This window comes from Miniopterus schreibersii, assembly GCF_964146895.1.
Source record: "Miniopterus schreibersii genome assembly, chromosome: 8".
Taxonomy (NCBI): domain Eukaryota; kingdom Metazoa; phylum Chordata; class Mammalia; order Chiroptera; family Miniopteridae; genus Miniopterus; species Miniopterus schreibersii.
The window spans coordinates 12651879-12678439 of record NC_138109.1 but is presented as its reverse complement, the minus strand read 5'-3'; the positions used below and the strand labels follow the sequence as shown (position 1 = coordinate 12678439).

The 26561-nt window shown below is 53.8% G+C and overlaps 1 protein-coding gene across 1 annotated transcript in view; it reads left to right on the top strand.

Annotated features, from left to right (window-relative positions):
• Positions 1-2347: 2347 nt before the first annotated feature.
• The window catches only part of PADI1 (peptidyl arginine deiminase 1), a 29717-nt gene continuing 5503 nt past the window's right edge, over positions 2348-26561 (top strand). The window contains exons 1-13 of the mRNA XM_081144386.1: positions 2348-2544; positions 12855-13035; positions 14199-14271; positions 14886-14947; positions 16260-16377; positions 16508-16633; positions 18410-18582; positions 18730-18833; positions 19879-20002; positions 20373-20480; positions 21122-21273; positions 24588-24732; positions 25532-25625. Of these exons, the coding sequence (XP_081000512.1) occupies positions 2453-2544; positions 12855-13035; positions 14199-14271; positions 14886-14947; positions 16260-16377; positions 16508-16633; positions 18410-18582; positions 18730-18833; positions 19879-20002; positions 20373-20480; positions 21122-21273; positions 24588-24732; positions 25532-25625 (1552 nt within the window). The 5' untranslated portion in view covers positions 2348-2452. The remainder of the gene's footprint in view (positions 2545-12854; positions 13036-14198; positions 14272-14885; positions 14948-16259; positions 16378-16507; positions 16634-18409; positions 18583-18729; positions 18834-19878; positions 20003-20372; positions 20481-21121; positions 21274-24587; positions 24733-25531; positions 25626-26561) is intronic.

Genomic DNA, 26561 nt, shown 5'->3' with positions numbered 1-26561 from the left:
TGCCACCATCATCACCATTATCATCATCTTTGCAGCAGTTCTTTATGCACCATCCTGTCTTTTCCATCTGTCCATTCATCCACCCATCCGTCCATCATCCATCCATCCATCCATCCGTCCGTCCGTCCGTCCGTCCGTCCGTCCATTCATCCACTCATCCATCCACTCATCCATCCATCCATCCATCCATCCATCCATCCATCCATCCATCCATCCATCCATCCATCCGTCCACCCATCCATCCACCCGCTCACCCGCCCATCTGCTCATCTGCTCATTCACCCATCCACTGACCCATCCACCCTCCTCAATGGGAATAAGCCCACGTGCTCTTAGGGAACCTGCATTTTACACTCCACACTATATTACAAATGAACAGAGTGGCCCTGGTCCTGGTTAATAGGGGCGGGGTGGGTAGAAATCTCACATCCCTGAAGCATGAGTGTGCTGGGTTCTGTATCCATGGGCAAGCCTAGACTTTGTCTGGGTGCCTTTGAGTGTAATAGACTTTGTAGATCAAGAATATTTGTAATCAAATACGTTGTCAGTAAGAAAGATCATTCCCGGAAGATCTTCAAAATCAAAAGTAACCAAATAAATGTTTATGCCATTTCTATGTTTCTCATCTCCCTCATCAGGCTGGGGGTTCCTGGAGGCAGAGACTGTGTTCCCGGAGGCAGAGACTGTGTCCCCCTCTTGCCCCATTAGACTGGTAGTTCCCCAGATGGCGGGTGTTTTTCCTTTCTCCATCTCTCCCTTTGCCATCCTCCCACCCCAGACCTGTGAGCCTGGAGAGTTCTGGTTTATTCCACTCTGTGGAGTGGCTGCCTGGAATGAGAGGACCCCGTGTCTGAGGAGGGGTGTCCTGTGATTCCTGAGGGAACTTTCCTCCCCATCATGCCTAAGGCCCCATATGGAGGGAGCATGCCACCTGTAGTTCATCATCTCCACTCGGAGGCCTAATAGACATTTCACATCTAACAAGTCCAGCATAGAACAGCCAACCTCCTGCCCAGCCTGCCCACCACCAGCCTTTCCCACCTCTCAGATGACAACTCCATCCTTCTAGCCACTGGGTCTCTGAACACTTCAGCCATCTTTGACTCCGCTCTTTCTCTCACGCCCAAATCCAGTCCATCAGCAAACCTTCCCAGTTTCATCTTCAAGATACATTCAGAATCCAACCACTTCTCACCACCTTCACTGTTACCCCCAGGACCAAGCCACCATCATCTCTCGCTTGGAAGTCATTGCACTGTCTAATGTTACCCACGCTTTACTTATGTAACTTATTGCCTGTCTCCCCAGAACACAAATGCTGTGGGAGCAGGGATTGTGGTCTGTTTTGTTCATTCCCATCGCCTTGTGTCCCCATCGCCTAAAGGATTGTCTAACACAGAGTAGGCGCTCAATGAATGGCTCTCAAACGAATGAATGAAATTCCATAAACACGCCAAGAACAGGCGGGAGCCAGCACTTGCTAGAGATAGAAGGCGGGGATTTTCAAAAATAAATCACCCCTCCCCAGCCCATTGCTCTGAGCTCCTTCTCAAGTGCCCTCCCCACTGGCTGGCCAAGGATGCCCACCTGGGGTGGCTTCCCCCACCTCTGGAGTGGAGGTACCAGGGCATAACCTCACATTTTGGCGGGGGGTATAGCGCAGCGAGTCAGGTGGACCTCGTGCAAACTCTGGCTCTACCACTTACTATCGGTGTGACCGGTAGCCACGATTCTCTCCAGTAAAATTGAGATACTAGTGATGATTCCTGGCACTTGTTTTAGTGAATTCTGGGTGCCAGGCACCATGCTGAAACTCTCACACGTAGCTCATGTGGTCCCCACATCAATCCAAAGGAACAAGTACTATAGCTACAACTTCCACCTTACTCAGGGAGCCAGAGCCACGGAGAGGCGAGCTGCCCAAGGTCATAGCTGTACGAGGCAGAGCCGGCCTGGAGCCCAGGCGGTCTGACTGCTCGGTGCTTTATATGCTGTCTGACCTCCTGGCATGTAAGATAAGATCTGGCGCCTGGTGCACAGTCAGTCCCCAGAGGACACTGACATCTTCGCCGTGTGGGGTCAGACACCCAGAGTCTATGGATAGATGCAGAGCTAGGGAAGGGGACCGGGAGTGATGGGAGCTTGCTGGCCTTCTGTTAGCAGCTGATTTCCCCCACCAGGGGCACCAGCTGAAACCCCCTTGTCCATCCCCCAGAGAAGCCTGGGGCCTCCGCCCCTGGCCTCCGGATTGACAGGCCTGAATGAGAAGGGCTGGGCATGGAGCCAGGAGGTGGGGACTTCGCTCAGGCAGGCTAATCAAGTCTCGGGGTGAAATTAAAAGGGAGGAGGAAGCAGGGACCTGTCAGAATTCACACTTCTTCCCGGCTACAGGGTGCCTCGGAGAGGACCTGGGGAGCCAGGGCGCGAGCAGGTCGGGAGCCAGGGCCGTAGGATGGCCTCACAGAGGGCTGTGCGGCTGTCCCTGAAGAAGCCCACCCATGCAGTGTGTGTGGTGGGAGTCAAGACATATGTGGATGTTCGCAGGTGAGAACCGAGAGGCACCCACCTGGCTGCAGAGGGCTGCCCTGGAAGGAAGGAAGGACCCTGAGGCAATGGGGTGGGAGCCTCGTATTGTTTTGACAGCAAAGCAGGTACAGTTGGCTGTAGAGCTTGGGAGGGAGGGACTAGGGTACCAGTCCACCTTGGGGCCCCGGTTCCTGGGCACCAGGGTCAGGACCCGGGCCTTGAGTCCCTGGATAAGAGTTCCAGCTTTGAGCCTGGAGCCAGGCTTGGGGGGCTGGGCACTGGCTCTGGTGGCTGAGTGGAACTTGTGTGGAGCATCAGAATGAATTGTTGCTCAAGTCGGGGAACAGGACTGGACATCCTCAGCGTCTTGCCAACAACCCACCTCTCTGAAGAAGGGGGGTAAGGTGTGTGGCAACTTGGTCCTGGGAGGCTAACCAGGGTGATAGACATCAGGAGGGAGTGGTTAGGGGACGATTCAATGCGTTAAAAAAGGGAAAGAACTTACAATAAGACCCGGGGCTGTGTCTCTGTGATGGTGGTGGTGGTGGTGGCAATGGTGGCAGGGATGACATCTGAGGGGCAGCAGAGCATCCGCTTCTCCGGTTGGCCACAATCCTCCCTGTCCGGGCTCTGCTCAGATGGGGACAGGCCCAGGACTGGGCCCAGTCTCAGTTTCCCCACCTGGCCACTGATGGAGTTAGACCTGAGGATCTCTGGGGGCCTTCCCAGCTCTGACAGACTAGCTATGGGTTCTATCTTGCTGTACAGATAGGGCTGGAGCCCCTGCAGATGGGGGGCTCAGGGTGGGAACCCCCTCCCGGAGGGGCTGAGGTCTGTTACAAGGTGGGGATCTGAGCTCCTACTACCCTCTTGGGTCCTAGTACCTGTGCTGCCCCAGTCTGGTTAATGAATGCTGAGACCGGCTTCCCACCTGGCCTCAGGTGAACCTCTGTCCCAATGTCCTGGAGCCCCAGTGACAGGGCTGGGGAAGGAGAGCCAGGATCCCTGGAAGTCAGACTTTGGCTCTAAGTCACACTGGGGCCCTGCTGTAGGGTTGGTTCTCTCAGAACTGAGTGGCCAGCAGGGATCCCATTATCTCCTGTACCCTTTTAAAAAATAATTTAAACATTTTTTTAAAATTTATTTTGAGATTACGTTTATTAAAGCTGGAGACAGTGAAACAAGAAAGGGCCTAGGATAGAAGAAGCCGCAGGAGAGAGACTAGGCGGGGCCTCTTTGGCTCTAGAAATGTTTTGAGAAAGAAGTGAGCCAAGGCGGGGCTGCTTTAGCTCGTTGGAGAGTCAGAGAGAAGGGGCCTTGGAGACAGGTTCAGGGGGTTAGCCGGGGAGGAGCTGCCGCTGCCCATTGCTCCCCTTGTTGAAAGTCTGGTGGGGTCCTTTAGAGTTTAGGAGATGCACGCCTGTCGGGGAGGGAAAGGCGTGGGCGTGCTCCTGGGAGGGAGAGTGGACCAACTTTTTTCAATTATAGTTGACACACAATATTATATTAGTTTCAGGTGTACAACACAGTGATTAGATATTTATAGAACTTAAGAAGTGATCAGCCTGATGAATCTAGTGCCCATCTGACACCACACACAGTTATTATGATATTATGACTATATTCCCTATGATGCACTTTACGGCCCCATCTCCTGCCCTTTTAGCACGGGGTTGCCAGACTTAGCAAATGACAATACAGGACTCCGGCTTAGGTTTGCATTTCAGATAAACATAATTTTTTTTTTTTTTTTTTTTAGTACAGTAGCTCTCCCCCCCCATCCTAAGTTTCACTTTCCATGGTTTCAGTTACCTTTGGTCAACTGTGGTCCAAAAATATTAAATGGAATATCTCATAAATAAACAATTCATAAGTGGTAAATTGTGCACCGTTCTGAATAGTGTAATGAAATCTCACGCTGTCCCGTTCCATCCCGCCTGGGGTGTGAATCATCCCTTTGTCCAGTGTGTCCACCTTACTTCATCTCATCACCTAGGCACTGTATCATCTCACATCATCACGAGAAATAGAAGATATTTTGAGAGAGGAGAGGCCACAGTCATATAACTTTTACTATAGTATCTTGTTATAATGTTCTATTTTATTATTAGTTATTGTTGCTCATCACTTACCGTTCTTAATTTATAAATTAAACTTTATCATAGGTAAGTATAGGAAAAAACAGGGTATATATAAGTACTAGCCGTGGTTTCAGGCATCCACTGGGGTCTTGGAATGTATCCCCTGCGGATTAAGGTAGACTAATATATTTTAGGGGATATACCTGTATTTTAAAAAATCTGCTGTTTAGCTGAAGTTCAAATTTAGCTAGGCATCCTGTATTTTGTCTGGCAATCCTGTTTTAACACCAGGAGAAAGGAAGAGGTCTCTAGTGGACTCCGGACCTCTGTTCTCATCCCAGGGTGGCTGTTTCTGGAAGGTAATTTTAGAACCTCAGGCCCTTCATGGCGCTCCTAACTAGGGCCAGAAGCATTTGACTGGGAGCCAGGCAATCGCTGATGGGGATCTCTGGGGGCCTTTCCGTCTGCCGCTGACTTGCTGTCTGGCCTAGGCCCAGTCACTGGCCCTCTCTTAGCCTGGACACGACCAGCTGAGTCCCCTTTTCAGTTCAGTGTGGAGGTGAAGTGCCCAGACGCTGGAGCTGGACAGACTTGGGTTCTTATCCTAGCACTTTCCATTCATGGCACAGTGACCCCAGGCAAGCTACTGCACTTCTCTAAGCCTCAGTTTTCTCATCTGACAAATGGAGAAACAATAGCACACACTGTAGTGGGGGAGGATTTGTGAGACCCCAGGCATGGTGGGTGCCCTGGAGTGGGAGATGCTTACAGCAATGACAGCTCTGTGGGTCCCCTTTTCTCCAGCATTTGTGTTTCCCATCATGCCTCAGGGTGGGAAGAGCAGAGGACAGATCAGTGCGTGTGTGGTGGGAACACAGGGCGATGCTGACAGTAAAGCTCCTTTGGGGTCATCAGGGACCTTAGCAGCCTCAAGTATGGGCCCTGCCCAGCCAAGGGGCAGGAGAAAGTCACCGGGGGTTGCTCGGGGGTTACTCGTAGCTGCCTAGCTCTGCTTCACTCTGGGAGGGGGCGCTGCTTCGGGGTCCTGAGCAAGCACTTTGAGAGACCTCCACTCGAGAGCCCTTCAGGAACCTTCTCCCCGGGTGTTGGCAGTGACTAGGGTCACAGCCACTGAGAGTCTCTAAACTAGAAAACAGAAGCTTATTCTGCAGCAGACTGGTTTAAAAGTAGACCTACAGAGCTTCCTGCCGGTGAGGTCGGCCATAGGTGCAGAAAGAGGGATGTGGAATTTTCAGGAGAGGAAGAGAAGGGGGGATGGTATTGTCAACCTAGGAAAGTTTTAAGAGGAGCCTGAAGCTCACTCCAAGGCCTTGGCTGGCTAGGAGGAAGAGGCTACTCTTTATAATGAACTTGGGGCTCCCCCGCCCCCATTGCTAGGTGCCTTGCGAGCTGAGGCCAAGCAAGGGCTTTCTATTTGGCCTTGCTGGTAGAAGGGGGAAGTCCCCCAGAAGAGAGATGTGCCAGTCACCTGAGCTGCCCTGAGTCTGAACCCTCCAGGAGAGCCTGTGCAGATGGGCGTGTGGGGGTGACATCATGGGAAGTGATTAATTCCCCCAGGTGCTGAGTAGACTGGTGATTTGGAGAAATATTTGTGTTTGGGTAATTGTGTGCCCAGGGTGTCTCAGCCCAAGAAACCCTTAGAAACCCCCTACAGCATGTGCTGCAGATCCTACCCCCCCCAACAGCAGGCTAACTTACCCCTCCTCACCCCAGCGGGCTAGCTCACCACCCTCCCCAGTGGGCTAGCTCACCACCCTGAATCTCTTACCCTAGCAAGCTAGCTCACCACCCTGACCCCTCAGGCCTGGCCAGACTGCCCTAGCTGTCCATGTCCTTGCTTAGAAGTGGCCCCCATAGGACTCATGCCAAAAAAAGAGGAGCTGCGCAACATGGGGAATCCATTAGTGGTCCAGCCTGTCCCCCCTTGTCTGCCCAGAGGCCAGAATCAGAGCCCCAGCCCGAGGAGAAGGCTGTCTGGGGGGGATGGGGACATTCTCCTGGAGTTTTCCCAAGCCTCCCCTCCCAGCCCTACGAAAGCATCAAAGCAAAAGAAACTGTTTGGATCAGAGATTGCTAGAATTCAAGGAGCACAGGGAGGAGGGTCTCTATAGGACCTCTCAGACAAGCCAGGGAGAGGACCCAGGCAGCTTCATTTTTCTGGGGCTCCCTTATTTCAGAAAAAGAAACTGCCGAAACAGTTATAAAACTTGTGGTAAATATGTTCTTAGGATTTACAGGAGTAAATCAATGCTTTTAACTTGCACAGGAGTACAATGAGGCATAATTGTGCTCCTCACATGGTAATTTAATCATAGGATTGATGTCGGTGTTAATCACAGTGACTGACAGGTTCCGACTGCTGGGCTGGGACATGGGTTTCACGCCCCACGATGACCTCTCCTCCTCGCCCCATTCTGTTCTGTATCGCATTGCTTTATCACAAGCTTTAAAGTTTAAATTTGGAAAATAGGAGGCCGGGGTCCCCCATAAGTTCCCTGGGGCCATGAGAGTCCCGTGAGCTGCAGACTCTGGATGTGGAAGGTGGAGTGTGTTCTTGAAACGTACAATATTGCTGGTCAGGGAGGGCCTCAGAGGCCAGCCACCCCTTAGTTCAGATGTCCCTGTTGCTACCTGCCACTTTCAGACCAGCTGGAAAACCTCTCCTACTGGCCACTCTTTCCTGCCTGCTTCTGGCCCCACCCCACTCCCTGCGCCCCCCCCCCCATCATTCCGGCCTTGGCCTTGGCCTTGCCCCCATTCTCCCCCCTCTCCTTTCCCTTTCCAGCTCCCATCACTTCCAGCCTCCAGTGTTCTCTTGTCTTCCCAGGCCCTGCCCTTCTGCTCTTGATGGGCTGGGGCCAGCCAGGGCTGGAGGGCCTGAGATAAGCCCACTCTCCTAAGCTGGTGTACCCTGAGAGAAGATTCCAGATGAAAGGAATGGGCGGGTGCTCACTGTGATGGAGATTCCTCCCCGACCCCAGGATGCTTTCCCTGCGACATGTTTTCCTCTCCTTTGCTCTGTCCAGAAAAGTTCCAGTCCCTTCTCTGTGACTTCTAAGCGGCTGCTTAGCTCTGCCAAGGGGTTCTGATGCTCAGAGATGTGGGGTGGGACGTGAGCTGGAAAGATACTTGAGTCGACTTGATGAGGGCTGAGGACAGGACAGCTCTTTGTCATAACCACCAGCCAGGTCAGGCCGGTCCTGGCAGACCGTGTGAACTTGGCCATCGCTTAGCTTCTCTGAGCCTATTTTTTCCATGCTAGATGGCGATAAATATCGCCTGTTGTTTGTACCTGTGAATTTGGCCCCTGCCTTGCAGATGAGGAATTTCATGATCCCCAGAGCACAGGCATGCAGGTGGGGGAATTGTGGCTGAGAGGGGAGAAGTGACTCATGACTCTGACTCCATTCAAGGGTTGCTCTCAGGGACGTTCTGGTCCCCAGGCCGTTTGCCTCTGTTGGGAAGGCCCGTGGACTAAGCTGCCGCCCCTCCTCTCCGGCCCCCATTCTTGGGCAGGCAGGGGTCCACTTACAAGAAGGTCTGGCCAACCTGGGCCCTCCTTCCAGCTCTGGTGTGCCCCTCCCTGAGCAATGACAGGCAGAAGGCACCCATGACTGCTATCTGGGGGAAGGAGGAATTCCCTCTGAATTTCAGTCCATCTTCTGTAAAATGGGGAGAGGAAAAAGAACTCCTCCGCTCGGCATACAGGGGCTGCGGGGACGGAATAAGTGGAGTGAAAGCGTGTTGTTGACTGTGGTGTACCCACCCCGTGTGGCTCCTACCCTTGTCACCCTGGGGTGATTCATCCCTCCTTTCTGGTGCCCAGCTCCATGCCCGACGCACAGTAGGTGCTCAGGAAACAAGTGCTGAGGCAGAGCAGCCGGCAACACTAACAGCAGCCTTGTGGAGCTCCTGCCCTTCAGGACTGGAGCCTGGGGGGGGGGGGGCAGCTCTGTGGGATTCTCGGCCGTGGCAAGTCTCAGCTCCAGGCAGAAGTGCCCACAGAGCTGGTCGCATCAGAGAGGACCTGCTGAGTCCTGCTGGCTGGTCCCACGATATCTTTTGTGACTTCAATTCAGGGATCTTCAAGTCCAGGACACCTGGAGCATGGCTCTTGGCCTGCAGGTGGCTGGCCAGGTGTGAAGGGGAGCTGCCCACCAGTTTGCTCTTCAGCCTTTCCATTCAATTCTGCATTATTCTCCCCTCCTGCCCTTGCCTCTCCTTGACACAGTGCCCTGGGCCACCCTCTACGCACACTGATCCTTTGCTACCCACCCACGCATCTGGAGGCTGGGTCAGTGCCATTCTGCCTTCCCTGCCCAGACCCTAGTTCAGGGGTCTGGGATCCTACCAGACCCTAAGCTCTGTCCCCAGGGCTGGTGAAGTCCAAGCAGCAGGTAGGATGGATGGCAGGGGAAGAATTTGCCATGACGCCTGTGTTTCACCTCTCCCTAGAAACCAGATGGTAAACTTGAAATAAGGTGTGGCCTGCGGAGCCCCAGTGTGTGGAAGCTTCTGGGAGGCAGGTTCCGGCCAAGCAAAAGGAAAAGCTTTCTAATTACCTGAGTTGCCAGAGCCCAGAGGGGTGTTAGGTAGTGAGTTCTCTGTCATGGGAAGTGTTAAGCATGGAGTCTTGTGCTGGGCAGGGAGACTGACCAAGATGACCTTCGAGACTCCTGAGCCAAGGCCCATTCAGATACCCTAGTCACAGTCTCATTGTCTTAGGGCAGGCAGGGACCAGCAGGTCATGGGCCCTGTTCTCTTGGCCGGCACTGACCTCACCCCTGCAAGGTTCAGGTGCGTGGATGGAGAGGAAGGAACATGGTCTCTCTGCCTCAGGGCCCTATCTCCTTCCTGACCAGCTCCCAAGGAATCACATGGAGGAATCTGTTTGCAAAGTTTCAATATTGTCCCTTTTCCTTCCTACTTCTGGTCTTGCCGGGGCATGCTCAGGGCACACATGCTCCTTTTGATCTCAGCCAGGACAGTGTACAGAAGACAAACCTGCTGCTTCCTCCTCCCTTAGCCAGCTGTGTGACCCCAGGAAGTTACTTAACCTCTCTGAGAAGATTTCTTCACTTGCCAAATGAGGACAATAACACATACCTGGGAAGATTACTGTGAAGTGTGGATGAGATCACAGATATAAAAAATTAAGCATGTGCCTGGCATATTTAGTAGGTGCTTGAAAACACCACCCCAACAGACCCCACCCTGATATTGCCTGTGAAACATGCTATCCTCAGGCCCTCACAGGTGGGTGGGCACCTTCCTTGCCAAAGCAAGAGGGCATGGCTGAGAGTGATCTGTTGACTTGTAATCCCCCCATCCCACCCTCTGCGCGTCCTCTTGTGAGAGTCTCTGAGAACTGGCTCCATTCTCCTTGTAACCTGGCCCATGGGGCCTGCTCTCTGGTGAGTCAGGCAGGAAGCTGCTGTGGCTGGCACAGGGGGGCTGCGAAGGGGCCCCAGGGAAGGTCAGAACCAGTGCTGTGGGCACAGAGGGAAGGGCAGGGGGCTCTGGCTCAAGTGGGCTTGGGTGTTGGGGAGAATAGTTATAGGAATGACGATGATGGCACCTAACACTCATTAAGCACCGACTGTATGCTGAACACTTTAAATACAAGAATTCACGGAATCCCTCAACAGCCCCAGGGAGTAGCTCTTTGGATCATATCCATGTGACAGGAGGAAGATCGAAGCTCAGAGAGCTTGGGTGAGAGGAATTGAGGCCACGCTTCATACAGAGTACACGCCCTGCTCCATAGAGAAGAGGGCATTTGAAGTGGGTCTTTAAGAACGCAAAAGGTGACCCCCCCAACATGCCTCCTCTCCTGTACTCCCCCCTGCAGAGATGGGGGGAGGGCACTGGAGGACAGAGGGCAAGCCAGGACACAGGCTTATCCTCCTGGAAATGATAAAGATCACGATGTTGACACTGCCAGGCGTCTCCCGGCTCCCATATGGTAATGACTGGAGTTCTTTCCATTTAAAGGGATATTTCAAGTCCATTTCTTCACCTGACTGTGCGTCTGGAGTCACACCAGGGCTGCGCTTGGGGGTTTGGTTGTGTCTGGGTGCTGTGCCAAAGCAAGTACGGCGGGGCAGGCGTGGATTGGGAGGCTCCCTCGGAGCACGACAGGGAGCTGGTGAGGCCGACCCCTCTGGGGGCACCCTGGGGCTCCCCCCAGACTCCCATGCCTGCCTGTTTCACCCCCAAGAGCAGCCCTTAACCCACGGGCCCACCCACAGAGCCAGGAGCCTGAGAGATGAGGAGAGGCAGTGTGATCCCCCAGCTGCCTGGCACCGGTGGGAAGCCACAGCCCCCTTCCTTATAGCCCTGGAGTGTGGGGTTCACTGTGTCAGGGAGCCCGCTCTCAGAAGGAAAGGGGTGGCAGCCAGGGGACATTTGGGAGGGAGGAAGAGAACTACCTATGAAGGGAGCTAAAAATGAGGGGCTGGGTAGACAAGGGAGGCTGGGTGGTATTTATAGCATGTGATGGGCCAGAAGGGGCGAGGCCGGGCGCTGCTCTGAGCAGGGAAGGTGCACCCCGGAGGGGGAGGGACAGGCCGTCATCCTTTGTCCCAGGAGGGCAGGCACCGTGCTGGCTCAGAGGCAGGTGGGCTGGCAGATGACAGAGAGGCGGGGCAGGTGACAGCTCCGAGGAAGGGAGGTTTCCAGAGAGGGGGAAGCTATGGGATGGTTTTCTAGGGCCCTGAAAGAGAAAGGGGCCCTGGTGAAGGGAAGAGAGAACAGGAGGGGGTGAGGGCCGGTGAGAAGGGGGTAGAGAGGGCTCAGCCTTCAGTGATTACAGGTCCCGTGGGGTTGAAAGCTTGGTGGCGTTTGCGTGTCAGGAGGAGTGAGCCGGCAGGTTAGGGTGGCATCAGGTCCTGCTGCCAGGAGGGGAGTTTGCAGCAGGCGCGGTTCTCGGTAATGACAATATCTGGGGTTGGCCCACAGGGGAGGGAGGCTGAGGCTGTGTGGAGAACAGGATTGCTGGAGGAGCGAGGTCAAGGGACTGAGGGACACGGTTCTGGCGTATCACCCACGTGCTGCTGAAGGAAAAAGTGGTGACAGCTGTCCTGAGACAGCATTGGGAGCCGGCGCCCTCAAGGAATGAGGAGAGTGAGGATGATCTAGAAACGACAGTGAGGAGCAAGGAGGATCCTTGCCCACCTCCAGGCCCAGTGGTAGGAGGGAGGGGAGAAGAAACAGCCTCGTAGCGGGAGAGATGGACAACAAACAACAGAATGATCGAGAATCAGAGCAGAGAACAGGGATCTGGAGAGTCGGGGAGAAGGCGGGGCTCGGTGCAGATTAACTGGAGTGATGGAGTGATGGGAGGGCTCATTGAGAGGTGGCATTTAAGCCAAGCCCTGAAGAGGGTAAGGGAGCGAGCCTTGCGGGTATCTGGGGGGAAGAACATTCTATGAAGAGGGAACAGCCAGGGCCAGGGCCCTGAGGCAGGACAGCCTGGCAGCTTCGTGGAAGAGCAGGGAGGTGAGCGTGGCTGGAGCAGAGTGGGGAGGAGGTCGGGGAGGTGACAGGGGTGGATCAGGAGGGACCTTATATGCCATCGTGGGGACTTTGCTGAGTGTCACGGGATCCGCTGTTTTTTTGAACAGAAAGGAACAATACAATACGACTTACATATGCTGTGTGCGGAACAGACAAGGGGGCTCGGTGGGCCCAGGGAGACGAGCGCGGAGGCCGCCCAGCAACCCAGGGGAGTGGGGCTGATAGCGGGGAGGGTGGCCAAGTGCATTTCCTGTTGGCAGCATACGGTGGGCAGCCTTGGGGTGCGGGTTGTCCGGAGGTTGCTGCTTCTGCACTCTGGAGTCTCAGGTCGCTGGGAATCTGGAGGGTTGAATGTCTTCACTGGGCCCCATCCCCTTTGCCTGTCTCATGTCTCGGGCTCCACAGGAGGTCTGCCACAAAGGCCCTACTACTAAACAAAGCTCAGCACCATTGCTCTGCTCAAACGCCCTCGAGTTACAGATGGGAGACTGAGGCCGGGGGTAATGCGCCCCGGTGGGTGACATGAGGGTTAGGGGACGGCTGGATGGAGCGTAGGCTGCCCAGTGCCCAGCCAGCTTGACTTCTGGCCAGTGGCGCTCCCCAACCCAGCTGTTGGGGGTGACATTTGGGTGGCCTGGCTGCCCAGCCACTACACCGCCGTGGTCACTCTCCTGAGCCCTGGACCTTTTCCCCTCTCCTCTCTGTCAGCGATATACCCAAGGAAGCCAAGACCTTCAGGGTCTCTGGAAGCCCCGGAGTAGAGATCTTCATTGTCCACGACCCAGCACGGGTGATAGAGCCCACATATAAGGACCACTGGCCCCTGGACTCCAATGTGGACGTGACTGTATCCGTGGACACTGCCAGTAAGGCCTTAAGTGATCTCAAGGTAAGAGGCACTTACCCACAGTAAGGGGCTGCATCTCCCCATCCGCGCCCAAGGTAAGAGCCCCTCAAAGCATGCCTCATTCACATATCACCCAACCAAACCCCAGAAGGCTTTTGACACCCACATCCACACAACACATCCTGATACAACCCCATAGACACCCAAACATGCAAACCCACCCCAGTGCCCCACATGACACGTCTACATGAGTGAATTCTCCCATAAACCACAGCCTGCCTCCTCTCCTCTTAGGTTCACAAACATCCCCCACTAATCCTGTGTTCAACCTACACAGACCCCCAAGCAAGACCCCCACTCTCATGTAGGTGGGACCTGTGTGCATACACCTGTGCAGACGCAGGTGCACACCTGGATCTCATGTGTCTCCCACACCTAAAGAGTCAGGAGGGCTTCCTAGCTCAGATGACACCCTTCTCACTTGCCCCCCAGCCGCCAATCACACACAGTGACCCACAGATTGAACAGGTACAAAACGGGGACTGTGCAGCTTTTGAGAGCAGGGGCCCTGGAGCCTGCCATGGGCTCAAAGCTTCCCTCCTCTGTTTCCTAGCTGCGGGTCTGCAAGGCAGGGCCCTGAGCAGCCTCATTATGAATAGACCATGTTTAATGGGATCATTCTGGGGGACTGTGGAAATGGCCTGGATAGAGCCCTGGGGATGGGTTCTGGGCCCTGAGAAAAGCTCATGACCACTGGCTGTTATTATGGGGTGGAGGTCATTGTTCCCATTTTACAGGCAAAGAAACAGAGGCCTTGAGTAACTTGCCTAAGTCAATGGTGACAGATGTTCCTTCTCTCATTCCTTCTCTCTGACATTCCCCATGAATGCCTGAGGGTCCAGATGCTCCCTTTGGGATCTGCCCTCACTCACCCAGCCCTCCTTGCCCAGCTCTCCTTGTACCTCAGCCCAGCCCAGGGAGCCAGGGAGGCACCTACAGTCTCTCTAGCTGGAGAAAGCAGCTCAGAATCCAAGCCTGGAGCCTATGAGACATGGGCCTTCAGCAACAGGAAGGACCTGGGGACCTCCATGCCTGCCCTGCCTCTAAGCAGGGCTGTTGGGAGGTGTGGGTCACCCCCATGTCCCTGGCCACTGCCATCTCTGAAGGGGCGGCTTGCTGGCTTAGGGCTGACCATGTCCCCACAGGTGAAGGTCTCCTACTTTGGGGAGTACGAGGACCATGCCCTGGGCCACAGTGTGCTCTTCCTCACTGGCGTCGGTACGTACCATCTCCCTGGCTCTCTGTATATCCTCACACTCCTCTGTGTTGGTTGTTGAGGGTCTTAGGGGAGCCCTGAGTGCAAGCTCATGACCAGTTTCCTCCACCATTGAGGGAGTGGTTCCCTAGAGCATCAGAGATGGAGATCTAGCAATACTTAGGACCACTGGAATCTAGAAATTGCACTGCCCATGTGCCAACAGCCAGACCCACAATGGGCCTCCTTCATCTGTCCCACCTATCACACCCACTGGAACTCCCAGATCCAGCACTAAACCTTGGACAGCCACATGCCCCCTCAGCCTGAGCCCCAGGCAGCCAGTTCAAGAACTAGGAAGCCAGTGCTCAGAGCCTCAGGCCTAGTCTCCAACTGCCAGTCAGGGCCACCAAGAGCTGGCGATTCAGCAAACCTAGATGAGCAAAAAATTCAAGACCAAAGACGTGGATCCCTCCAACACCCAGCACCACATGGGGCCGCCACAAGGCCTCCAAGAACAAGGCTTCCTACTTCTCATGGGCATGGGGAGGGGGCAAAGCTTTCCTCCAGCTGGATATTATAGGCATGAAGATGGGACTGGGTGAGCCCCTGGCAACTCCTCTCCATTCTTTTCTAGACATCTCCCTCGATGTTGATACAGGCCGCAAGGGCAAGGCAAAGAGGAGCCAAGTTGACAAGGTGAGATTTTCCTGGCTACCCCAAGCCAGCAGAGTGGACAGGCAAACCTGGGGATGGTCCTGGGGTGGGGTGGGCCCTCTCTCCAGAAGGGTGATGAATTCGTAGGTTCTGTGGTATCCAGCGGTGTAGGGAACCCATCTGAAGACGCTCAAATTGGCACAGTGGGAGTTAACTTACACTGTGTGATGGGCATGCTGTGTGACTTCTGGAAAACAGCTTACCCTCTCTGGACGTTTCTTATGCCACCTTAGAATTGGGACTGGTTCTTTTGCTTGATGCATTTTCTATTTCCTAGGCTGTGTTTGGAACCCCAAACATGTAGGTGCTTCGTAAAAGGTTGTTGAGCGACTGAATGAAGGCAAGGGGAAGATTAGGCTTCCAGTAGAGGAGGCGGGGTGGACAGCCCCATTTAGACCCTAGAGTGAGGAGGGTCTAACATTACCCACAGGAAGTACCTGGAAGCCATCCTGGAGGGTAGATGTAGTTTGCAGAGAGAGACCCCAGAGAGGAAGCCTGGATCACAGGCTTTGTGGACAAGATGGGACAGGGTGGCCGAGCAGGTAGTTCAGTGCATGGGCTGCCTGGACAAGGTGGTGAGTGGGGCCTATGACGCATCGTGTCTCGGGCCCTGGTGCAGGGCAGCCTCTACCCAGAGAGGTGAATACGAGTGCCATGCATGCTAGCAGTGGTCCCGTACGGTCCCCAGACCCGAGTTTGAAGCCATCTACCTGACTTGGGGCTCACATCCCACAGCCCCTTTCCCCTCTTCTGTGGAATGGAAAGTGAGCCTGCGCTTCAGGGCCTGGGGGGAGAAAGCAGAGGCGGGGCAGGAAGACCTCTGATCATTCAATCGCAGAGGCAGGGAGGGCTCCAGCCACCTCTCCAGTCTCAGCTCGGACGTTGGTGCAGGGCTTGCAGGACTGCGGGTGGGCGGGTCCCCGCAGGGTGCTGGGGTGAGGAGGGTGTTCCAGGATTCTCCAGTCCCATCAAGGTCAGGGAGAGGCAGCCTCTGTCCCCTGGGCAGGGCCAAAGCTCAGCAGGCTGGCTAAGGAGGTTTCTGAGTGTGGCAACTGATGGCTGAGTGGGGCCCCTGTGTATAGTAGCTCAGGCTGTCACTGCACAAGGGTTGAGTGGCTCTGGGTCTAGAGACCTGGAGTTCAGTCCCCAAATCTATGAGCCCTCTGTAAATCTTGAAGCAAACCCAGGATACAAAAGTCTCCAAGCTAACAAAGCAGCCAGCCCTCGCCACATCTAGAACCCCTTCCCAGAGCCCCTGGGTCCCACTGACCCCAATGTCTCTTGTTCACCACAGAAAACCTGGCGCTGGGGCCCTGAGGGCTATGGGGCTGTCCTGCTGGTGAACTGTGACCGGGACAGTCTCAGCTCCAGCGGGCCTGACCTTGCCAACCGCCAGCTGATGTCACTGGATGGTGAGCGACAGAAGGGATATATGATGTTGTCCAGGGTGATGGTGTGGGGTGGTAAAGGGTCCGGAGGATGGGAGGAGAGCCTGTTGGTGGAGTGGAGGGAGGGCTGTCTCAAGGGTGCCACTCTCTTCAGACCTGAAGGACATGTCCCCAATGGTGCTGACCTGTGATGGCCCCGACAAGCTCTTTCACAGCCACAAGCTGGTGTTGAATGTGCCATTCTCTGATTGCAAACGAGTGGGCGTCTTCTGCGCTCGGGGTGAGTGGCCTGGTGGGGCCTCTCTCTGCCCTGTCCATCCTCTGCTTCCCAAACTCTTTCTTCTCCTCTCGTCCACACCTCTCCCTTCCTTCCATCGCCTTTCATAACTCTCATTACAACTTACAAACAGCCGCTCCATCTGGACACAACGTATTGCCCAAGAAGGAGGTTCGATAACTAGTCCCACTTTACAGAGGGATAAACTGAGGCTCAGATGCATGAATTCTATGTCTTAAGGTCACAAAACCATTTGGGGGGCTTAGCAGGCATTCAAACCCTCGAGAGCCAAAGCTCCTTCTCTGTCTGCTGCCCCCGTGTCCTCCCCTCCTCCCTCCTCTGGTCACTCAGTGTGGAATGAGCCCTCGATGCCCAGACAAGCACTGTCCAGTCAGGGTGAGGCAGGAACCAGCAGAGCTGAGGCCCAGGCCTGCCCTGGGAACTTTGTTCTACCAGACACTTAAAGTCTGTGGCTTAAAAAATACCAATCCTTAACCCTGAGGTGCCCTTACTCATTTTTATAAATAGCAAAAGGCCTGTCCTGCCTCTTCTGTCTTCCTCTTCACACATTTCTATTCAAACAGATGCTGAACTTGTTGTTCTGGCTAAATGAGCCTGGCAGGAACCAGAATGTTCCTTGGAATGCATCAGTGGTAGGAGGTTAGCCAGAGACCTGGCCTGAAAACACTGTGATACCAGAACAGAAGCAAGTCTCACTGAGGGAACCTTCTAGAATGCACCAGGGTGACATTTCCCAGCCAACCGGCAGCGGAGGAGACAAGGAGGTGGCAGAACTACCACATTTTTTAAAAACTCAGTTTTACTACTCAACTTTTTAAAAATCCTCACCTGAGGATATGTTTTTATTGATTTTTAGAGAGGGAGGGAGGGAGAGAGAGAGAGAGAAACATCGATGTGAAAGAGAAACGTACACGCCCCTACTGGGAAACGAACCTGCAACCTGGGTACGTGCCCTGACTGGGAATCGAACCCGAGACCTTTTGGTGCACGGATGTCGCCAACTGAGCAACCAGCCAGGGCTACTACTCAATTTTTTTTTTTTTAATTGAGGTGAAATTCACATAACATAAACTTAACCATTTTAAAGGGAACAATTCACTGGGATTGAATACATTCTCAGCTTTGTACACCACCACCTCTCTCTAGCTCCAAGACATTTTCACCACCCCAAATAAAACCCTGTACTCACTACCAGTCACTCCCTGTCCCCCGACCCCCAGCTCCCGGCCACCACCAAGCTCCTTTCTGTCTCTATGGATTTGTTTATTCTGGACGGTTCATATAAATGGAATCATACAATGTGTGGTCTTTTGTGCCTGGCTCCTTTCACTTAGCTTAATGCTTTCAAGGTTCATCCATGTTGCAGCATCTATCAGCACTTCATGCCTTTTTTATGCGTGAATAATATTCCATCGTATGGACATATTGTAATTTATTTATCCATTCACTTGTTGATGGACATTTGGGCTGTTTACATCTTTTGTGTCAGCTGCTTTTTATCTCCTTATCTGGTTTAAAGCTTACACTGACCTCATGAGAAATATAATGTTAGCCCATTTTACAGATGAGGAACTGAGGCTTAGAGAGATTGAGTCATTGAGCTAAGGTCACACACCTTGTGCGTGGCAGAGCTAGAGAGGAGCCCAAGTAGACTGAACACAGAGGTGGCTCTGTCCTTGGCTTCCTCTCCTCCTGTCCTTACAGCCCCACACCCCTGTCCCAGCCCCAGCCCCCCAGTGCTAACTCTGGTTCTCCTAGGTGGGAATTCCCTCTCAAACTACAAACAGGTGCTGGGACCCCAGCATCTGACCTACGAAGTCGAGCGGCAGCCAGGGGAGCAGAAGATCAGCTTCTATGTGGAGGGACTCACCTTCCCCAACTCTGATTTCTTGGGGCTGGTCTCTCTCAGCGTCAGCCTGGTGGACATGGGGGTATGTATAGCATTGGGGGCTGGGATAGGGGCTGAGGGACTTGGAGGACCAATGAGGAGGCTCTAGGACTGGGTAGGCTGGGGACCGGGGGATCTTGAGGCCTATGAGTCTCCCTGCAGGGCCCACTGAGTCCTTGTTTCCCCCTAGACCCTGCCCGAGGTACCCATCTTCACAGACACTGTGGCCTTCCGCATGGCCCCCTGGATCATGACCCCCAACACCCAACCCCCTCTGGAGCTGTATGTGTGCAGGTGAGGCCTCACCCCTCCCGCAGCTCTCCCACCATCTCTGGAACCATGGAGATAAGACAGGATGCTGTTCCCAGGTTGGCCCCTCACTCAGACTGGGTGGATTAATTGTGGTCACCCTCGGGCTCGAACTGGGAACAGGATAGCAGCGGGCGGGTTTGGGCCTGTCAGCCCCACCTGCTCCGAGCAGCTAAGGCCCTGGCTGAGGTCACTGATTCAACCTCCAGTACCCCTGCCCCTACCTTGTCCTGCCTGCAGCAGCCCCGGAACATTCTAGGTTCAGTCTAGGCAGTGGGACCAGGCCCTGTGCAGGCTGCTGGTGGCTGCAGGAGACCTAGCCTCTCTTTGATGTGGGGGTGCTTCTGGGCCTGCAGAAAACATGGGAACCCAGACTCTAGGGTCCACTGAGAGCCCTGGCCCCTCCCAGGTCCCTGGTCCTCCTGCCATCTCTCAGAATTCTTATCAGGCCCCTTGAAGGCGAGGTGAGCCTTGACTGGCGAGGCCACTCTAGGCCCCTGCATCAGAGGTCAGACCAGTGGAAAGGGCCACAGTTGACTTGGAACATAAGTCAAAAGGCAGGGAAGGGTGTGGCCAAACAGGTTTGCTCTGCTTACGTGAGCCCAGCTGTGCGCAGGTGTTCAGAGGGAATTCTTTCTTTCCCTCTGTCACTAACCCTACCCTGACTCCTTTGGTTAGTTCAGTTGTGTGGAACAGGAGTAGATGGGCTACCTGCCACCTTAACTGCTGAGATCCAGTCCTCAGGTCACCTCCTCCATGGCTGCCCCTGCTGGCTTCGGTGCCCCACCTCTAGGCTCCGAAGCCCTGGGCTTGCCCCTCGCACCTGTCACCTGATGTGATATGGGGACCTTACCCATCTCTGTCATTAGCCTGTGAGCTTCTCTAAGGCAGTGGCTGTGCTTGAACCCCTGCATCCAGGGGCCAAACAGACTAGATCAAGGCCACCCCACCCATCCCACACCTCCTGGCCCTAAGGCCAAGGCCACGGCCAGAGGCCATTATTACCCTCCCCGCTCCTTTTGTTCTGCAGTGTGATAGACCCTCACGGCTCGAATGAGAAATTTCTGAAGGACATGTCTGACCTGGCACTGAAAGCCAACTGCAAGCTGATCGTCTGCCCTTGGATTGAAAATCGAAATGATCGCTGGATCCAGGTGGGTGCAGGTCCGGGAGGCCTGGGCCCCCTCCTTCATCTGGCTTTGGGAAAGGGGGCCTGCTCCGGTTCCTAACGGCCTGTAGAGAAGCCAGGCCACCTGGGTTCTAGGACTCAGGGTGGGGGTATGCAGGTTAGGGGAACGTTTCCCCGCTGCCTGCATCGCCCCAGTCTCTCCTGCTTCCTTCCAAATGCCCTGGTCCAGACAGAGTCCTCTCCTGCCTGGGGTCCCAAGGGGCCTCACCTCTACCTCCCCCCACAGCCCCCAGGTCTTGGGGAAGATGTGCTGTCCCACCCTGCCTGGGGGAATCACCCCATTCTGAAAAACCACACCAAGGAGGTCACTGTGGTCTTTTCGTCTCTCTTTCCAGGACGAGATGGAATTTGGCTACGTGGAGGCGCCTCACAAATCCTTCCCAGTGGTCTTTGACTCCCCCCGAGACAGAGGCCTGAAGGATTTCCCCTTCAAGAGGATCCTGGTATGTGGCAAAGGGCAGAGCGGGAAGCTGGAAACGGAAGCTGAGAGCTGTCAATCATTTCTTTTCCTAACATATGTGTTTACAGCTAAGCAATTCCCCACAAGTACAGCTTCACTAGCACCATGGGAGTTGGGTTTTTTAAAATATGTTTTTATTGATTTTAGAGAGAGAGGAAGGAAGAGGGACAGAGGGATAGAAACATTGATGAGAGAGAAGCATGGATCGGCTGCCTCCTGCACGCCCCCTCCTGGGGATCGTGGCCCCAACCTGGGCATGTGCCCTAGCTGGGAACTGAACGGGTGACCTCTTGGTTCATGGGTCGAGGACCAACCACTGAGCCACACTGGCTACGCCCCACCATGAGTTTTAATGTGCCGTATTTTTATTACCTTTCAGTTCAAAATATCGTCTAATTTCCACTTTGATTTTGTCTGTGACCCATGGGTTCTCCAGAAGCGTGTCGCCTAACTTCCAAACACTTGGGGGTTTTCTGGTTGCTGTTTTCTTATTGGCTTGGACTTTAACTGCATGGTGCTCAGAAAATGGGGGGAATCTGTGAAAAGTGGATAGAGGTTGTTTTTCTCTCTTCCTGTTCTAACTGACCCCTCCTTTGGGGGGGGTGTTTGCTGGTCATGCCCTAGGGTCCTGACTTTGGATACGTAACCCAGAAAATCCCGTTGGCTGGCCCCTCCGGCCTCGACTCCTTCGGCAACCTGGACGCCAGCCCGCCCGTGACTGTGGGCAGCAAGGAGTACCCCCTGGGCCGGATCCTCATTGGCAGCAGCTTTCCCAAGTGAGAGGCCAGGTGGGAGGGTGGCGGAGGGCACAGGGTGCTGACTGCGGCACCCACCCTACCAATGACCTCACCACGAGCACGATTTCCAGTCTGAGGAGTGGTCTTAACTTCCGCGTGGGATCCTAGAATCAAAGCTGAGGCTCAGGAAAGTGAAGTGAATGTACTCACTCTTGCGTTCATTTACCGCTTTGATAAATAGTGATTGAGACTTCCCACATGCCAGGTCAGGGGCCCAGTGCTGGGGATAAAAGAAATGTTCTGGAAGCTCGCAGGCTCACAGCGAGGACCCCCAGATAGGCGGCCATACCCCCACTCCATTGGCCATTGTATTAAAAACCAGGAACAAAGTCTTTGGTGACAGATGGGGCCCTGAGGCTCAGAGATGGACCACTACTGCCTGGGACCACACAGCCAGTTAGTGGTACAGTCAGAAGCCAGGTTTCTTCTGTGGGCCCCAAATTAAAATTTAACACCCAAGCTGCTGTCCTGTGTTCCTGTCTTGGCTTCTGACCTCAGCAGTGAACGAAACAGACAGTCTACATACATTCTAGCAGGGAGGAGCAGACAATAAACAAACATAATAAATAAGTAAATAATCTAGCATGTTAGATAAAGAAAACCGTGGCAAGAAGTCAACATTCAAACAAAGCCCTGAAGGGGGAAAAAAGTATATATATATATATAATACACAGACACAAACAACAGTATGGTGAGAGCCAGAGGAAAGTGGAGGAGGCGGAAAAGAGCAAAGAGGGGAGGAATGGGAAATGGGGACAGAAAGAGACTTTGCCGGGGCGACGGGTGCACGAGGCAGTGTGCAGATGATGTTTTGTTGAGTTGTACACTTGAAACCTGTATAGTCTTGTTAACCGATGTCACCTCAATAAATTCAATTTTAAAAAAGCCCTGAAGGAAATAAGGGGGTTACAGATGTGGCTGTTTGGGAAGAGAATGTACAAGGGAGAGAAACAGCCAGTGCAAAGGCCCTGAGGCATCAATGTGTCAGAGACATTAGAGGAATAGCAAGGAGGTCTGTGGGGCTGGAACAGAGTAAACAAGGGGGATAACTGGAGGATGAGGTCCGAGAGCTTGGCAGGGCAGAGTTCAGATCATGACCAGGACCTGTTATTTGTATGTGTATCGTTGGGTTATCATGAGACTTAAACAGGATAGTTGGTGTGAGGAGTCTCAGGCAGGCACACAGTGCTCAACAAATGCTCCGTTCATTCTTTATTTTGGGTTCTCCACCCTTTCACATTTAAAACAATCTTTGTGCAATTCTGCCTCCTGGTGGCGGCTGTGATGTAACTCGGAGGTCAGGTCAGATGGCTCCCAGGGTTGAAGTCATCTGGTCCATGGCCCTGCCTCCGGGCAGAAGGCTGCAGAGCATCCCTAGGAGGGACTTTGCCCTTCCTCAACCTTACATGTTTCTGATTCCCGCCACTTTCTGCTCATAAACAATTTCTAAAGTCTAACTCTTCTCTACCAGCTCACTGTTTTTTGAGAAGTTTTTAAAAATTGCTGGCACTGCCCTGGCTGGTTTGGCTCAGTGGTTAGAGTGTCGGCCTGTGGACTGAAGGGTCCCGGGTTTGATTCCAGCCAAGGCCATGAACCTCAGTTGTGGACTTGATCCTGGGCCCCTGGTTGGTCGGGGCTTGCCTCACATCGATGTTTCTCTCTCTCTCTCTCTCTCTCTCTCTCTCTCTCTCTCTCTCTCTCTCTCTCTCTCTCTCTCTCCCTCCATTCCACTCTCTCTGAAAAGCAATGGAAAACATATCCTCGGGTGATGATAAAATAAATAAATAAAATAAAATTGCTAGCACTTTATTAAAATAATAGAAATATAAGAAAATATTTTCCATGATCCCATCCCCCAAATCAAAGCAGTGTTATCATGTGTCTCTGCTTGTTGGGTTTTCTTCTAGTCTTTGCCTGTGACGTATTCAACTTATATAGGCCCTGGACTCTCAAACAGCTGTTCAAAAGAATCAATATCATTCACAAATATTGTTTGAGCATCTGTTATGTAAGAGGTACTGAGTGAACGTAGACAAAAATCCCAGCCCTCCAAGAGCTTGCATCCTAGGGGGATGCCAGACAATAAACAAGAAATCAAGTGTGTCAAATAGTAACATATGACGTAGAGAACAATAGAGCTGGTAAGGGGGTTGAGGGTTGTTGTAATCTCAAAGGCCTCGTAGTGACAGAAGGTAACATTTGAGTTAAACTTGAAAAAAATGAGGGAGTGAGCCATGGGGATATGGGAAGTGGGCAACGATTCTTAGTAGTAAGAATAGCATGTGCAAAGGCCCTGGGGCAGGAATGTACCCAGTATGTTTCAGGGACAGCAGGAGGCCAGCATGGCTGGAACTGAGTGAATGAAGAGGAGAGTGATGGGAAGGGGGTCGTCGGCATGGGTGGGGACATGCAGGTCCTTGTGAAGACTTTGCATTTATAGTTAGTGAGATGGGAGTGATGTGAGGGTTTTGTCTGGAGGAGGGACATGATCTGACATATTTAAAAGCCTCCCTCTGGTAAGACTGCAGAGGAGCAAGGGTGAAAGCTGAGAGAATGAGGAAAGGGACAAGCCACTGGGATGTTTTGGATGAGGGAAGTGTCACTAGCTGGATGGTGGCAGAGCAAGATCCTGGGAAAGGCTGGAGTGTGTGTTCTATTTAAGGTAGAACCGCCAGATTGGATGCGGGCTGGGAGTTCGTTCATATGTCCTTAAACCAGCAAACAAGGGCAAGAAATGTGATCCTTTTTTTGTAAAACATATTGAAAAAAATCTCTGTACATGTGTTTGCACGTGGTTACGTGTGCCAAGGAAAAGTGGAAAGTGGCCAAAGTATAATATATTGTCCTGACTTTGGACAAGTCACCCCTTGAACTTTCTAGGCCTCAGCTGCCTCATCTGTGAAACGGGGCCATGGCCCTTGCCTGGGGCAGTATCCGAGTCTGCGTGCACAGGCAGCTTTGGGTAATATCTCCTCCCACAACTCCGGGTCTCCAGCTCCTGCTCCCCTGCTCCCTGTTCTAGGCCACCTTAGTCCCTCCCCCCTGCCCTCGCTCTGCTAATAAAGGGTGGTTTGAAAACGCTCAGACTTCATCTCAGGAACCACAAAATGGGTGGGGCGGTGGTCTCTTGCGCTTGAATCAGCTAAGATGCTTGTCAAAATGCAGATTCTACACCCTCAGATATGCTACATCCGCAGACACTCTGAGATGTGGAAGCCATCGGAGCCCTGAATCTGACGCCCAGGCCCACGGGTCACATTGAGGTGATGGCTGCTCTGTCCCTCCCCCTACAGGTCAGGTGGGCGGCGAATGGCCAAGGTGGTGCGGGACTTCCTGAAAGCCCAGCAGGTGCAGGCGCCTGTGGAGCTCTACTCGGACTGGCTCTCCGTGGGCCATGTGGACGAATTCCTGACCTTTGTGCCCACCTCCGACAGAAAGGTGTGCCCCCTCTCCTCTACCGTTGCCTGACCTGATGGGGTGAAACAGGCCAAAGCTACTTAGAACCAACTCAACACTTGTATCCATACTGAACTCTGAGTGAGGGTACCCCTGGGGTCAGGGGGTATTAATCTTGGAGGACTTCTTGGAGGAGGTCAGAGCTCAGGTCGGGAGGTCACTCAGTCACTCAGTCACTCACTGCTCGTACACTCATTCTCATGCTTACTGGGTGTTCCATCTGATCCACACTTCTTGGCCAAGACCCTGGCAAAATGACACTGATAATCATTGGTAACATTTACTGAGCACCGGACTATATGTACATGTTTTAATTCACTTAATCCTCATGAAGTGGGTACAGTACTATTATCAATGCCCCCATTTTGTGGGTGAGGAAACCGAGGATCAGGAGGGCAATTAACAGGTAGGTAAGATTCAAACCCAGACAGTGGGCTCAGGGCCAATATGTTAACCCCTCAGCTCACCGCCTTTACAGATGGCCATGGAGGGCACAGCCCTCAGGGAGCAAGCAGCCTGGCGGGGGGGGGAGGGGAGGCGCTGAGGTCCAGGTGGACAGAGTGGAGAGGGCCTCCAAGCAGGGAGAACGTCATGGACAGAGGCCCGGAGGCGCAAAGCAGCCTGGAGGACTTGTTGACAGCTCTCTGTGGCGGTGGGTGAGAGTGGGGTGGCGAGCAATGTCCCGTGCGCAGCCGGCCTCTAAACTCAGGCCCCTGTTGAGCCTGAGACCCCTGCACGTCGGGGGGCCGTGCACTGAGCGGTCTCCCTCCCTCTGTGCCAGGGCTTCCGGCTGCTCCTGGCGAGCCCCAGCGTTTGCCTTAAACTGTTCCAAGAGAAGAAAGACGAGGGCCACGGGGAGGCGGCCCAGTTTGACGGTGAGTGACAATGGCCCCTGCGTCCTGAGAGGACACTGCCCTCTCATTGCCAGCCCCAGGCACTGCCGATGCCTTTCCTGACTGCGCCCTGTGTACAGGGCCCTTTGTGGGCAGATCTCTGAGCTCAGAGCCTGATGTCGCTGATTCTCCTGGCTCCTCCATGTGGGAGCTGAGGGGGAGGGCTCCCCCTCTCTCGGGCCAGGGGAGGGAAGCTGAGAGGCTGGCCATCTGCCTGGGGACAGGCGAGGGCGTGACCCCTCCATGCAGTGGGCAGTTGCTGGCCACACCTCAGGGGAGGAAAGAGCAGCAAGGAATGGGTGCTCCCTCGTGCCAGTCTGTGCCCGCACTTTCTAGCTCTCACTCCTTTGGATCTCCTGCATGCCTCTCCCCATCCCTTTCCACAAAGGAGGAAATAGAGACTTCGAGAGAAGTGGCCCTTCCAGGGCGTGCAGGGCTGGGGGCCCAAGGGAGGAGGGGCCAGAAGCCAGGGGGGTGGTCAGGGCCCCTCTGTGGACCCTCCTTTGGGGATTGACAGACCCTCCAAGGGCCTGGTTGGCCCCCTTGAGAACCTCTCCCTTCTCCACCACAGACCTCAGTGCTCTCACCTGAGGAATGGAGCATTGGAAGGGATGTGGAGTAGCCTGTGCCCTGGATAGACCTGGGTTCAAATCCAGGTCTTGCCATTTGCTGGCTGTGACACCACGGGTGTGTTCTGAACCTCTCGGTGCTTCAGTTTCCTCTTTTCTGAATTGGGGGAGATAACCCTATCTAGCATTGTTTTAAAGGTTAATAATAAATTCAGTAAGAGTCTCAGAGAATGGTGGGTGTTCAGTAATGGTAGCTATACCGAAATTATTAGGCCCTGAGCCCAGGAGTCCCTTTCCAAGGGGTCTATGATCCATCCCCAGGATTTACCTGCAGCCAGAGCCTGGTCCC